The 13,119-nt window shown below is 41.5% G+C and overlaps 2 protein-coding genes across 4 annotated transcripts in view; both read left to right on the top strand.

Moving 5' to 3' along the window:
- LOC144470319 (uncharacterized) overlaps positions 1 to 13,119 on the top strand; it is a 78,284-nt gene that overhangs the window by 58,583 nt on the left and 6,582 nt on the right. Inside the window, exon 5 of one of the 3 annotated variants that reach the window (XM_078181318.1) lies at positions 5,112 to 8,680. The exons of 1 other annotated variant lie outside the window; for it this stretch is intronic. In XM_078181318.1, coding sequence (XP_078037444.1) covers positions 5,112 to 6,426 — 1,315 coding nt within the window. In that variant the 3' untranslated portion in view covers positions 6,427 to 8,680. Of the gene's footprint in view, positions 1 to 14; positions 1,276 to 5,111; positions 8,681 to 13,119 lie in introns of those variants that run through there. One more of the 3 variants, XM_078181319.1, reaches the window with a different exon arrangement.
- LOC144470320 (uncharacterized) lies at positions 1,943 to 4,724 on the top strand. Its single transcript, XM_078181321.1, has 2 exons — positions 1,943 to 2,083; positions 2,155 to 4,724. Exon 2 carries the CDS (start codon positions 2,228 to 2,230, stop codon positions 3,863 to 3,865), a length of 1,638 nt encoding a protein of 545 aa, XP_078037447.1. The 5' UTR covers positions 1,943 to 2,083; positions 2,155 to 2,227; the 3' UTR covers positions 3,866 to 4,724.

Raw genomic sequence — 13,119 nt, 5'->3', positions numbered from 1 at the left:
CAATTATGTTTTAGGAAACCAACGCAACACTTTACTCGGAGGAATAAACGCATCCTCGACGACCGAGTAAGCGAACTAAACTCTCCACGTAAAATTTCAAACATTCGTCAAAGGCGGATCGCAGTTCGAGCTTCGAAAAGCCGTGAACGCAACAATAGCAAATGTACAGCAGACTCTAATGATAAGGAAGCGGAGAATCGTCCGAATCCTGGGGACCAGGTTCCAATTTTTAAAGAAAACATTCAAAAAGTCTCCGTCGGTCGCAAACCAATATTAAATCCAAGAAACAGTAGAACGGCGACGAGCAATAGCTTGGGCAATTTTCAGAATAACGAAAGCCTCGAGCAACAAAAAGATCTGTACAAGAAACTGCACGACGGTTCCTACACTTGCGACATATGCCAAACGGTGTTTGAGCAGAAAAGCAAAATCCTTCGCCACATCACCAGCAAGCATAGCTTCCACCGGCCCTTCAAGTGTCCGACCTGCGACAAGACATTCAAGTATAAGTGCGACTTAAAGGCGCACAGACTCGTTCACCAGGACGTGGACTCCAGTCTGTTGCATTGCTGCGACAAATGCGATTATCGAACCAAGACGAAGAACAACTTAAAGTCCCACCACATCAGGCGGCACACTGACGACTACAAGTTCGCCTGCGAGCATTGCGGCAAGCGTTTCAAGATGGAATGGGATTTGAAGTTCCACGTGGGCACGCACGGCACGTCGCAACACATGTGCGACGTCTGCGGGAAATTTTACACGAGCAACTACTCCCTGTACAAGCACAGAAAGGTGGCGCATTTGAACGAGTACAAGTTCCACTGCGCCGTCTGCAACAAAAGGCTTCTGACGCAGGAGAACTTGGACAACCACATGAAGCAGCACAGTAGAACGTACGAGTGCAAGGAGTGCGGCAAAGTGTTCGCGTCGAAAAGGTACTTGGCTACTCACGTGACTACTCATACCGGCGTCAAGCCATACACCTGCCACATCTGTAAGAAGAACTTTCGCACCTCGCACATGAGGAACACGCATTTGCTCACGCATTCGGCGGAGAGGCCGCACATCTGCGATCTTTGCGGCCAATCCTTCAAGAGAAGGTACTACATGATCGAGCACAGGAGGAAACATCCTGACGCTTATTTGTCGTCGCCTCCTGTACCCCTTGGGAAGAATAGAAGCGTCATCGAGACCGGGCCGGACGATGAAACCGAGTTCCACGTGGATATTTCATAGGGACTCGGTACAATTAAACTTTATTCGCGTATTGTGATTCTATCCTCTGTTCTTTTCATCGCCTTGGAACAGTGTTTGACGTCTTGACTGATGTAAGATTGAACTGTGCTTGCGTTAATTTATTCTTGGCTGCTGTAGTAGTTGAGCTAAGTAACTTCAGGCGAATCCGCGTTTTTATAGCAGGTTAGAAAATTAAGTAAAATGTCTTTCGTGAGACATTCCAGTGGATTGGAGTTGTATAAAGTTCCGCCGTCTGGAATTAATAATCGAACATTGAAATTAGATATTAAGAGAGTTTTGTTAGCAAACAATGTCTATCGTACTTTTCAGAATATTAGCGACTTGGTCATTCTGAGAAACGGCAATTGTCAAAATGGCAATTTTTCCGAACGATATTTTTCTGTACGGAAAGAAATGTCATAAATATATTTTACTAATACACGTAACGCGAAGGAAACCGATGTATAAAAAGATATCTTTACAGATGTACAACGTAGAATTTAATGCCACAGTATTTTACATTTAGAAACGTATGAGACATCGTGTACTTAGTTTTTAAATTGTCGGATTAACGTTCCACACGCTGATATTATTATGGTAGTTATTTATGATAGTTGTTAGTGATAGTTATTTATGTTCTTCCAGTTGAAACACACTTTTCCGTGCGGAGAACTCGCACAATTTATTCGCACGATTTGTATTCCTGAGTATGAAAATTTGAAAACGATCCGCAAAACGGCAAATAAAAGCCCTAGCAAACTAAAGTGCAGTACAAAAGTACAGACAACCGACTCAATCTGTATACATGTATTTCAAATGTCTCTAAAGAAGTTTTAGACCTGGAGTAAGTAACCTACATGTACCCGGTCGTAACACTAAGTTTACCGAGATTAATCTCCCTTTCCTATGTTTTAGAGAGCGGGTCGACAGCCAGGACGCAAGCACGGACACTTTCGTACGGTTCACCGCAACGAATGGCCCAGCTGCGATGCAACGGTGCCGGCTTGAGGAACCGGATTACTCGTTAACGTCCACATTGCAAAGTGCAATTAAATCGGAAGAAATATTTTTATCGGACGTGAAGCTCGAGGTGAACGAGGCCAATGACCATGGCTTTAATTCGGAGAGCAACCACTGCGCCGACTTTTACACCTGCAATAAATGTCAGCTGAAGTTCCCGATTGAAAGTATGTTGAATCGTCACAAAATGTCTCATAATCTAAACTCCTGGCTTCGTAAGAAGGGTTTGAGCGACAAGCCGACACCTCGCTCGAGACTGCGGAGAACGGAGAAGCGAGCGGAACCGGCGAAGCCATCGGAGGAACAGAAGCACACGAGCGGCAGGAGATCCGCGTTGATAGTGCACGTTCGAAAAACGCATAAATCACCTTTGCCTAAGAATGACAGCAATGTCGGCGAGTTCGAGAGCCAGCCGAATTTAAGGAAACGAGCGACGGCGCGCCGGAACCCGGAAGCTCTGAGCTTCAAGTGCGACTCGTGCGACTTTGCGTGCAAGACGAGCAGGACTTTAGCTTCGCACGTGATGCGGAATCATGGTAAATCCGAGCAGAGTGACTCGAAGAGGTCTCGGAGGTCGAAATGCGGCGAGGAACCGCCGTTTCCGTCAGAACCCGTGAAAACGGTGTGCCTGCAAAGCTGTAAAGAGAAGGTTCAGAAGAGCGACGTTCCCTGTGCCCCCGCGGAGATCCTGTGCAGGGAGGAGCCCAGGGTAGTTCGCGCGGCGAAGAAGCCGTGCAAGGAACCCACCGAGGAGCAGTGCAACCTCTGTGACTTCAAGTGCGCGAAGAAAAGCACGCTGTACTACCACAAGCGGCAACACAAGGCCGAGGACCTCAACGAGATATTCTCTTGCAACGAGTGCAGTTTCAAGACGACCAAAAAGTCGTCCTTGTACTCCCACATCAAGCGGAAGCACCGGGTGACGAAGCCTTGCACGCCGGACGGTCTGCCGGAGCTGTTCTGCTGCAACCAGTGCGACTACAAAAACAAGAACAAGTACGAGTTGAAGATACACGTCGCCAGGAAGCACACCGACGACTTCAAGTTCTCTTGCGAGACCTGCGGCAAGAAGTTCAAGGTGAAGGGCGACCTGACTAACCATATCCGGTTCAGCCACAAGGAGCAGCCGGTGATCTGCGACGTCTGCGGCAAGACGTGTCTGAACAGCAACTCGTTGTACGTGCACCAAAAGTTTGCCCACTACAAGGCGAAGTACGAGTGCCAGGTGTGCAAAAGGCGGATGGTCACCCAGGAGAACCTGAACGAGCACATGATCAGGCAGCACGAGAAGAGGGAGAATGTCGTCTGCGAGGAGTGCGGCAAGACTTTCTCCAGGAACAGCCGGCTAAAGGTCCACATGCGCATCCACACCGGGGACAAGCCGTACACCTGCACCGTCTGCAACAAATCGTTCGCCCGACGGACGGCACTAAAGCAACACCTGCTCATCCACACCGGGATCAGACCGTACGTCTGCGACATCTGTGGCAAGGCGTTCACGCAAAAGCCTGGACTGATTAGCCACAGGAAGTCTCACCCCGGCTCGCACCCCCCACTGCCAAGAGTCCTGATCGATCACATACTCAATGACGTGATGAACAATTGAAATCTGCGATCGCGGTGCAAGCGAGCGGAGTCTCGTCGGTGCTGTGAAAGGACATCCTCGGATGCAAAGTGTCACTCGAATATGGCGGAGGCTCGTTGGAATTTGTCTTGATTTGAAATTTCTATATTAGATTGTCCTTCATGTTCTAGTCATTTAGAAAACTCAAGTTCATGAAGAACCGGTGTAATTTTTCCTTCTCGCAGAGTTTTGTCTGGGCTGCGACGATTATTGGCCACCCGGTAGCTCTTCTCACAAGACTGTTAGACTAATTAGAGGCACTTTGCTCTACAGATTTTTGTAAACTATACACACAGTTTTATCAGCCTCCAAGCGGAACCTTTATGTATGATAGAGGATTAACTGGTTTGATTAATTAAGAACGCGAGATTAAGATGGAAGAGTATAATCTAGGCAAATAGTTTATTCTAATTTCGTATGTTTTTAATCGGAAGAGTACTATCCGTGATGTAAAGAGAATTATTGTAACAATTACTTTATGGTAGCTTCTGTAATGCAGCGTCTCTTGTAATTGACTGCTTCTGTTCAATTTTAGTAGCTAAAAAATTCATTGTATACAAAAACCGTACTCCTAGCTATTACGTTTCGTTTACCTTAACACGTTAATCGTAGTTGTGCTAATGTACAATCATGTTCATACGAATGCTGCGTCCTCGCGCGAGAAGAATCGTTTTTATATGCAAGCACCGTGTAGCGTTTCCATGTCGATCGCGGCAGTTTGTATCTCATTATAAACACTAACGACTTTTGTTAAATTATTTGTAAAAAAAATATACTTTGCTCGTGTTACATCGACGTTGTTAACGTTTATACAAATATAAGAGCATTTTACCCGTCGAAAATCTGAAAAAATTCATTACTGAATTCTTCTGTTTGTATGCGACGGTTCGGGTGCATTCGCTTCGATAATGACTCCAACAATTCCAAACCGACTACAGAAACAGTCACTCCGATAATAAACAACAATGTACGACTTTCTAATTTATAATTGTTAAATGTCAAGAACGATAGAGTCGTAAATGATCGCAGAGTTCCTCGGCGGCGTCTACATGGAAAGAAATATTGAAAGCTCTTCTGTTCGTCGGAAGAGCGCATCCGCAAGACTTGTGTCTGCAGATGAGAATGCGAAAAGGAATTGCACCGAACAGTCGCAATTGCCACTGAAAACAAACCCGCCGTGCACCCAGCCGTACCAAAAATACCTAACTGACTGTTCTGTGATTTTCAGGAGTTCGAACGAGGACGGACGATTTATATACGGCAAGGAATCGATACCGATGCAGCCGTGGCAAATCGTAGACGTCGAAGGTTGCCTCTACTATGCCTTCCTTCCAGTGAGCCAGCCGCTCAAGTTCCCGGAGCAGGAGAAGCCGGCCGCGAGGTCGCCGCCAAAGGACGCTTCGAAGACGAACGCGGAGGAGACGGAGGAACCGTTTCTGATCCTGGTGGAGGAGGACTTGTACCCGGAAGAGGTCGGCAAGGTGAAGATCAAGACCGAGGACACGGACGACTCTGAGGATAGGCGCAGCGAGGAACGGCACAGCGAGGACAACAAAGTGTACGCCTGCGAGGAGTGCAACATTTGTTTCCCCGTGGTGCAGATGTTGAAGCGCCACCGTAACGCGGTGCACGACCAGGCGCAGCGGTACAAGTGCAAGGTCTGCTTCAAGGTCTGCCGCAGTCTGGTGGCGTTCAAGATGCACGTGGCGCTGGAGCACAAGGCGGAGGAGCAGGAGCTGAAGGACGAGTGCAGCTTGACCTACGCCTGCGACTTTTGCAGTTACGAGAGCACGAACAAGTCGACCCTGCACTCGCACATCAGCAGGAAGCACTCGAGTAAGCGCATCGACAGGAGGAAGAACAGCTTCCGGTACGCGGCGGAGCCGGAGGAGTACTCTTGCGACGTCTGCGAGTTCAAGTGCCCTAACCGGCGCCGGTTGAAGGAGCATCTCGAGCGGAAACACGCGTCTGAGTACAAATACGAATGCGAGTACTGTGGCAAGAAGTTCAAGGTCAAGGGTGACATGAGGCTGCACGTCAGGTTCAAGCACAAGGAGGGTCCCATCGTCTGTGACGTCTGCGGCAAGACCTGCTCCAACAGCAACTCCCTGTACGTGCACCAAAAGTGGGCCCACTTCAAGCCCAAGTACGAGTGCGAGATCTGCAAGAGGCGCATGGTCACCCAGGAAAACCTCGACCAGCACATACTCCTGCAGCACGAGAGACGCGAGAGCTTCGTCTGCGAGGAGTGTGGCAAATCCTTCACCGAGAACCATCGACTGAAGCAGCACATGATGACGCACACCGGGGACAGGCCCTATGATTGCCACATATGCGGCAAAGCGTTCGCTCGTCGCACTGCTTACAGGCAACATCTCCTCATCCACACCGGAAAGCGACCCTACATCTGTGATATCTGCGGCAAGACCTTCACCCAGAAGCCTGGCTTGATCTGCCACCGAAAGTCCCACCCCGGCGTACACCCTCCGCTGCCGGTCGTTCACATTGAACACATTCTCAGTGACTTTATGAAAAAGAAATGATCCTGGTCTTCGGACGCAGTAATGCCTTTCTAATAGTCTCATTGCCTGGATCTTTGCAATCGCAATTTGCAAAGACTTCTGGTTGGTTCTTCTATTAGTTTTGTTAGCGCTGTTGGCTTGAAAAGTTGTACCTCTGGTCAATTTTGATTATTTGTAGAGATATTTGACAGTTTGTAGATACGAGTTGGTTAAACTTTTATATTTGTTCAGCTAAAAGTTGTAGTAAATCAGACGCAGATGTTGTCTATTTTCATGGCGATTTACCTGAGTGTATTTCTCTATGTTAAATTATTTGTTATATAGTAAGATGGTACACGTAGGAAGAGAAATGCAGTATAATGTTTAGTTTTTTGTTGTTATTAAAGTACGTTGGTTGTTATGAATTTTTTAATCGCAGTCTTAATTGTAAGACTAAAAATCTACTAGAGTGTGTAGGTTTGATAACTAATAATTACTGAGACCACCTTCTATGACAATGCAAGTTATTGCAGTAATTATTAGATTTTTAACTCGTACAGTTTTATAGTCTTCACCCAACTGTAAGATTAAATTTTATCCATTAGAAATAACAAATTTATCGTCCTCATGTCTCAATGAGAAAGCAGAATTAGAAAAACTAATAAAATATATTGTGTATCTCCCGCGTTACTTTTGTTCAAATTTCTTTTTTATATAACAAATAGTCTACAATGGATTTAAATATTTTCTTGAATCACTGTGCTTGTTTAGCAACTCTTCATAAATTTTGAAGATCGCTTGTTTATTGTATTTCTTGCTAGACTAATAATTCATCAATAAATTCACTAATATCCATGAAATGTCCAAACGTTTCTATATGAAATATTTAAAATTTTTCAGAGGTAGACTTTTGCAACTGGCCAACTATCATAGATGATAATGTTGTCGAACGCACTTTATACCGCTTGTTTCTAATTAACAAACGATGTTGCGAATGGTTACGTAGGATTATATTTTTACTTTCTTTAAGCATGTTGTTAGTTGAGGTCCAAATGAAAAGATATTGTACGTGTAAGATAGTATTTAAATTTTCCTCGAAGGATTTTGACCATTCCATTGATAACGTTCTCGTCAAAAACCTGATTAGTATCATAATAATTTGTATTTTCACTGGTTCGCATCTTCGAACATCTCTCCGTCACTCTTGCGCACGCATCCGTTTCTACTCGTTACTCGCGTTGCTCAACGATAATACGAACTACTGGAGAGGCATTACTCTTGTGCTTAATCACGTGTCAAGCGAACTCTGAGTTGTGCTCTTCTGTGCACACCGTTTGCATGAATATTAAGCTAAAAACTTCTCGAAACTCTATCTTTTAACGGCGTTAGACTGGCTTAAGTTATCTTTTAAATACGTTCGACTGGTTTATGTATTTTTTTTAACTACGTTCGACTGGTTTGTGTTACTTTTTAACTATGTTAGACTGGTTTAAGTTATCATTCAGTGACGTTAGACTGGTTCGAGTGAAAATATTTTAAGGGAAGAGTGATACGTCTTCCTCGATTCGATGTAATATCTCATGGTGAAGAGTAGTACGTCTTCCACGATTTGATGTAATATCGTATGGGGAAGAGTAGTACATTCTCCAGGATTTGATGTAATATGTTACGCGAAGCGTGCAACATCTTCCTCGATTCGATGTAATATCTTCTGGGAAGAGTGGTACTTCTTCCTCGATTCAATGTAATATCTTCTGGGAAGAGTGATATTTCTTCCTCGATTCGATGTAATATCTTATGGGGAAGAGTGGTACGTTTTCGTTGATTTAAAGCAAGGACGCGGTTCTTTCATTTGCATTCTTATGACATCTGCGCGTTTCACTGATCACGAAAGTGCATCACAAAACGCAAGGAGACTGAACATTCTTAGCGATCGCTGTTCATAAAATACCATGTATGTAATAGTTTAAATTTAAGTGACTGCGGATTCTGTGCGTCGATGGAAAGTAATTTACTTTACACTTAATAATTCAATCCAAGTGAATAGCTTGTAAAAACGAATTACATAAGATAGGTAGCGTGACTTAAAATTTCCTGTATATATATATATATATATATATTATATACGTTATATATTGTATACAAGGGCGGATCAGAGGCAGATATTTTGATCACAAACACTTCGGAGAATAGCATATTTTTATTGAAGTATTGTTTAATCGACGATCATTACCTTTAATTGTCGACGATTGTTCAAAATAAAACGATTTGTGATGCCAACGAACACGTGCTAATTTGTACAATACAATTAAATTGAAAACCGATCAGATTTTCATTTGTTTTTGTACTCCGGCAGTCTTATGTTTATTAAATTTTAAGTTCGATCCGTGTAAGAGGAGTAACGACTGTTATGTTGTGTGCACAATTAAATTTATTTTATGTTATACCGGTAAACCGCAGGTAAGTACAACACACAATTAAGCTAAAATTGATTTAATCCGGATGATCTATGGAATATTTAATAAACTGCATTTTTGCCCTCGTGTTTCAGGGAACGCGGTATTACCTATCTCGGAAAAGTGTCACTGGTAAGCTCATCTTTAACGATTAATCAATACCGCGCGTCCTTGAAACGCCATAAAGAGAAACGATTGCCTCCATATTGGGGTCTTGTCACATGATTCCACACCATCGACAGCGCAGTTAAAAATACATTGTAAAATGCAACTCTGCTGTCGCAAATACATTTAACGCTGAGAATTTCGAATTCTTGGTCCATTGACTAAACTTCTCTCTTTTACACTCCCTGATAACATAACAATCGATCATCCTACCACTTCGTAGCAATAGCAACAAATTTGCTATTTCATAAAAAAAAACTCATCGTGACTATTTCCTTGAAATGTAAGTAATTACCAGCACCAAGTACTCTATCTCTAGAGCCTTAATAAACGTAAGCTTGTTTCTTGTTTTAGGCGAGGAGCAGCAATCGCGAATACGCGGAAGAAACGTGACAAATTCGAAGAAGAATTAGCAGAGTTCCAGTGCGACATTTGCAGCAAACAGTTTTCAAAGAGATATATTCTGAGACAACACAAACTGCTGCACGAATCCCGAGAGAAGAAGCTGCTGTTGTCCAAAGAGTCTCCCTGCATGGAGCTAGTCTGTGAAGAGCAGGAGATTCTGTCTTGCCTAGCTTGCGACTTCCGGTGCAGCAAGCGGTCCGCCATGCTCGGCCACCTGGCTCAGAAGCACGAGGGCTCGGGGAAGAGCAAGTTCACTAGCAAGCGCAAGTTCTGCTGCACGATATGCGGCCTGGTTTGCTCTCGCAAGGAGACCTTGCGGTGCCACTTCGTGCGCAAACATACTCAACGGTTCGAGTTCCCTTGCGAACAGTGCGGCAAACGGTTCAAGGTCAAAGGCGATCTGACGACGCACACTCGGCTGAATCATCGCGAGCCGGCGGTGGTCTGCGACGTGTGCGGCAAGACCTGTCGCAACAGCCACAGTCTGTACACACACCAGAAGCATGCCCACTTCAAAGCGAAGTTCGAGTGCCCGGTCTGCCGCAGGCGGCTGGTCACCAAACAGAACCTGGACCAGCACCTGTTCACCCAGCACGAGAACAGGGACAAGTGCGTCTGCGAAGAGTGCGGCAAGACCTTCTTCGAGAAGCACGACTTTAGGAAACACATGCGAATACATACCGGCGACAAGCCGTACAGGTGCTCGGTTTGCGCCAGAGCTTTCACCACCCACAGCAGTCTCAGCCAACACCTGCTTCTGCACACCGGAGAGAGGATTTATGTCTGCGACGTGTGTGGCAAGTCCTTCGCACAGAAGGCTGGCCTCATTTGCCATAGGAAGATGCATTCCGGGACGCTGTCTCCGCTGCCGGTCATGCATATCGATCACATCTTGAGGGAGTTTGTCAGTAAATGAATTCTTTGCGAATTGGTTTTTTACCTGCAGTATCTATTGGCGTAGGGTTTATTAATTGGTATAGAGTTAGTCAAATATTGTGCGTCTTAATACTTAACCAGGAAACATTTTTATACTTTTATAAGCATTAAATAATGTTTATTTTATTTTACTGATTTTATTCGTCGCAACAGATGTTTAGTATTTTAAAAGTTACGTAATAATATCTCAGTAATAGGTAGTCAATTATTGGTTGCCATGATGACTGATTCACAAGCTTCCATTTAGGGTAAAAAGACAATTTATAAGGCTTCTGATAGGTAAAGTGTTACGATTCGAACAATAGTTCATTAATAGTAAATCAATAGTTATTTAAGAGGTTCTATTGCTGGTTTCTACAATATTCTAAGCGAAATAACAAAGTCGTTATAGCAAATATTCTTCATCTCAAATAATATGAAAGCGTTCGCATTAGTTATTATACATTTTTCTTGATATGTATTTTTATTTTACAATACATAATTTTGTTTTATATAGAAATATTATTGAAACTGTTCTAATTTTCTTAGAATTATTGTAAATATGAATCTCGTTACAATCGCTTCATATTTTATTTGATAAATGATAGGGACCAGTGATTGTTACAAACAAAGTGTAAAATATCATAGGATAAGAATATAACTCTTTCGCTTAGGATGTTTTTCGTTACAAATAATAATTATAGATAAACGAAAATTGTTTGTCATCGTCGATAATTGTTATCTGTGAACGGACATTTATTTTGGTTGTTCATTATGGTTTTTGATGCGACAAACTATTTCGATTGCAGCCGATAAATGTTAGTGTTGGAAATTACATTTGTCTTTCTTAGTTTTAATTAGAACTTGAACAAATATTGATTTAGAATTATTTTACTCGAACATAAAGTGAAAGAGCTATTGTAAAATGTTTAAATAATTATGAAGGATCGAAAATTCCAACATTTATTTTGCATACGGTTATTATTATATTGGCCTCCATATTGATTACAAAATTTCTGTTGTTATATTGTGGTTTAAAGCATGATTCTAGATTACTGTGTGCAATAACTCAATTAGATTACTATACACGTGCAAATTTCCTACGAAGCTAATTTCTCGTTTTCAGTTTTTTGTATAATTTTATATCATAGTTTGCATTGAAAGAAACACGAGACCATAATAGAATAAAAAGTAATTTTAGCAATCTATAGTAATGTATAGTAATATCTAGTATATAGTAACATATGGTGATATATAACAATATATAGTAATATACAGTAATATACATCAGTATATCAACATATAGAAATATATTCTCTTATATTCTTTACATATTCAATCAAAATAGTAGAATATTGTTTATAACGCCTAACTTCAAACAGTAATAGTTCAATATATATTTTAAATTTGAAAAACGAATAAAAATCGAATTTAGAAAGATATAAAATTATAAAATTAGTATCGAAACAAATTATAACCAAAAGAAATACAACACTCGCATTAATAACAGAGCATTGTTTAACACGAAACAATTGTTTTAAAATTGGATCAAGCAATATAAACATTTTAAAGTAAAAGAATTATATAGGAAAAATTGCAATTTTTACTTGAGTTGGTATAACAAATTTTAAAATACGTTTTTTCAGATTTATATCTGTTATTACGTAAGATTAACAGACATAAATCTATAAAACTTATTTTTGAAATTATCAACCAATTCACAGATAGAAAATTTCAGAAAGCAATATTTTGTATTTCCTCAGTGATTTATTCAGAATTTCTTTTACACATTTTATATTTTATAATCTGCCCAAAAAACTCGTCATGTCTGTTTCAATGTTAAGTTCTTTAAAGAGTGCTAAATATCAATTAATAAGAGTGACAATAATTGTTGGTACTTTCCATTTTTTACAATCGCATAAACCAAAATTTTTATTAACACTTTATCAACTGGTAGTAAGCTCCAATGTTATTAAATAATTTTTTGAATATTGCACACCTTTCGCGAGTAATAAAATAGAGAGAATAAAAATTGTTGACGGTTATAATGTTATGAAGATACAAAAATGTTACTAGATTTAACTACCCTGTAACAACGGAATTGTTAACTACCGAATTAGATCGGTAAAGTGTTAATCGGTCATTGGGTCGGTAAAGTGTCAACAGTTTAAAAACCTTGACTGAACAATTTACGAAACCGTTTCGAATATTGCTGTCGGTTATTACGAAGCATCGAAATAAATCAACCCTTATCGATAACTGTTATGAGGGACCGAAATAGTTTCCTTCACCGATACCCGTTACGAGCAGCTGACATAAATTTCCTTCACCTGCAACTACTACGAGCGACCGAAATAGAATTCCTTTCATCGATAATGGCCATCAGCAACGAACAAATTTGTCGGTCGCTTATAACCATTAGTCGTAACCGCAGCGTTTACGAGAGGAATATTTCAGCAAAATTTTAACCCTAGAACAACCCCGCAAAGGGTTGCCGAGGACGCCACAATGTTTTTAAACTATCTGCCTCGTATTTTATATTTTGCAAGGAATATTTCGATTGTTAACACGTTCGTGGACAGTAAAAAAAGGCCGAAATGAATATGAGCCTGTATATATTTGCCATTAACATCGAAACAAAAAAGCAGCGCTATTATTAGAATAGAATGCATGATAATTTTGCTTATAAGTTTTAATGAAATATCGTGCGTCTCATTTTTCATTAGAAATGAGAATGAATGCTATAACATTCGTGACCGTGTTGATATTTCATTTCGAATAGTTCGCAACCCTG

This window comes from Augochlora pura, chromosome 5 (assembly GCF_028453695.1).
Source record: "Augochlora pura isolate Apur16 chromosome 5, APUR_v2.2.1, whole genome shotgun sequence".
Lineage (NCBI taxonomy): Eukaryota > Metazoa > Arthropoda > Insecta > Hymenoptera > Halictidae > Augochlora > Augochlora pura.
Note: the sequence above shows the minus strand (reverse complement) of the source record. Positions and strands in the feature narration are given on the sequence as shown.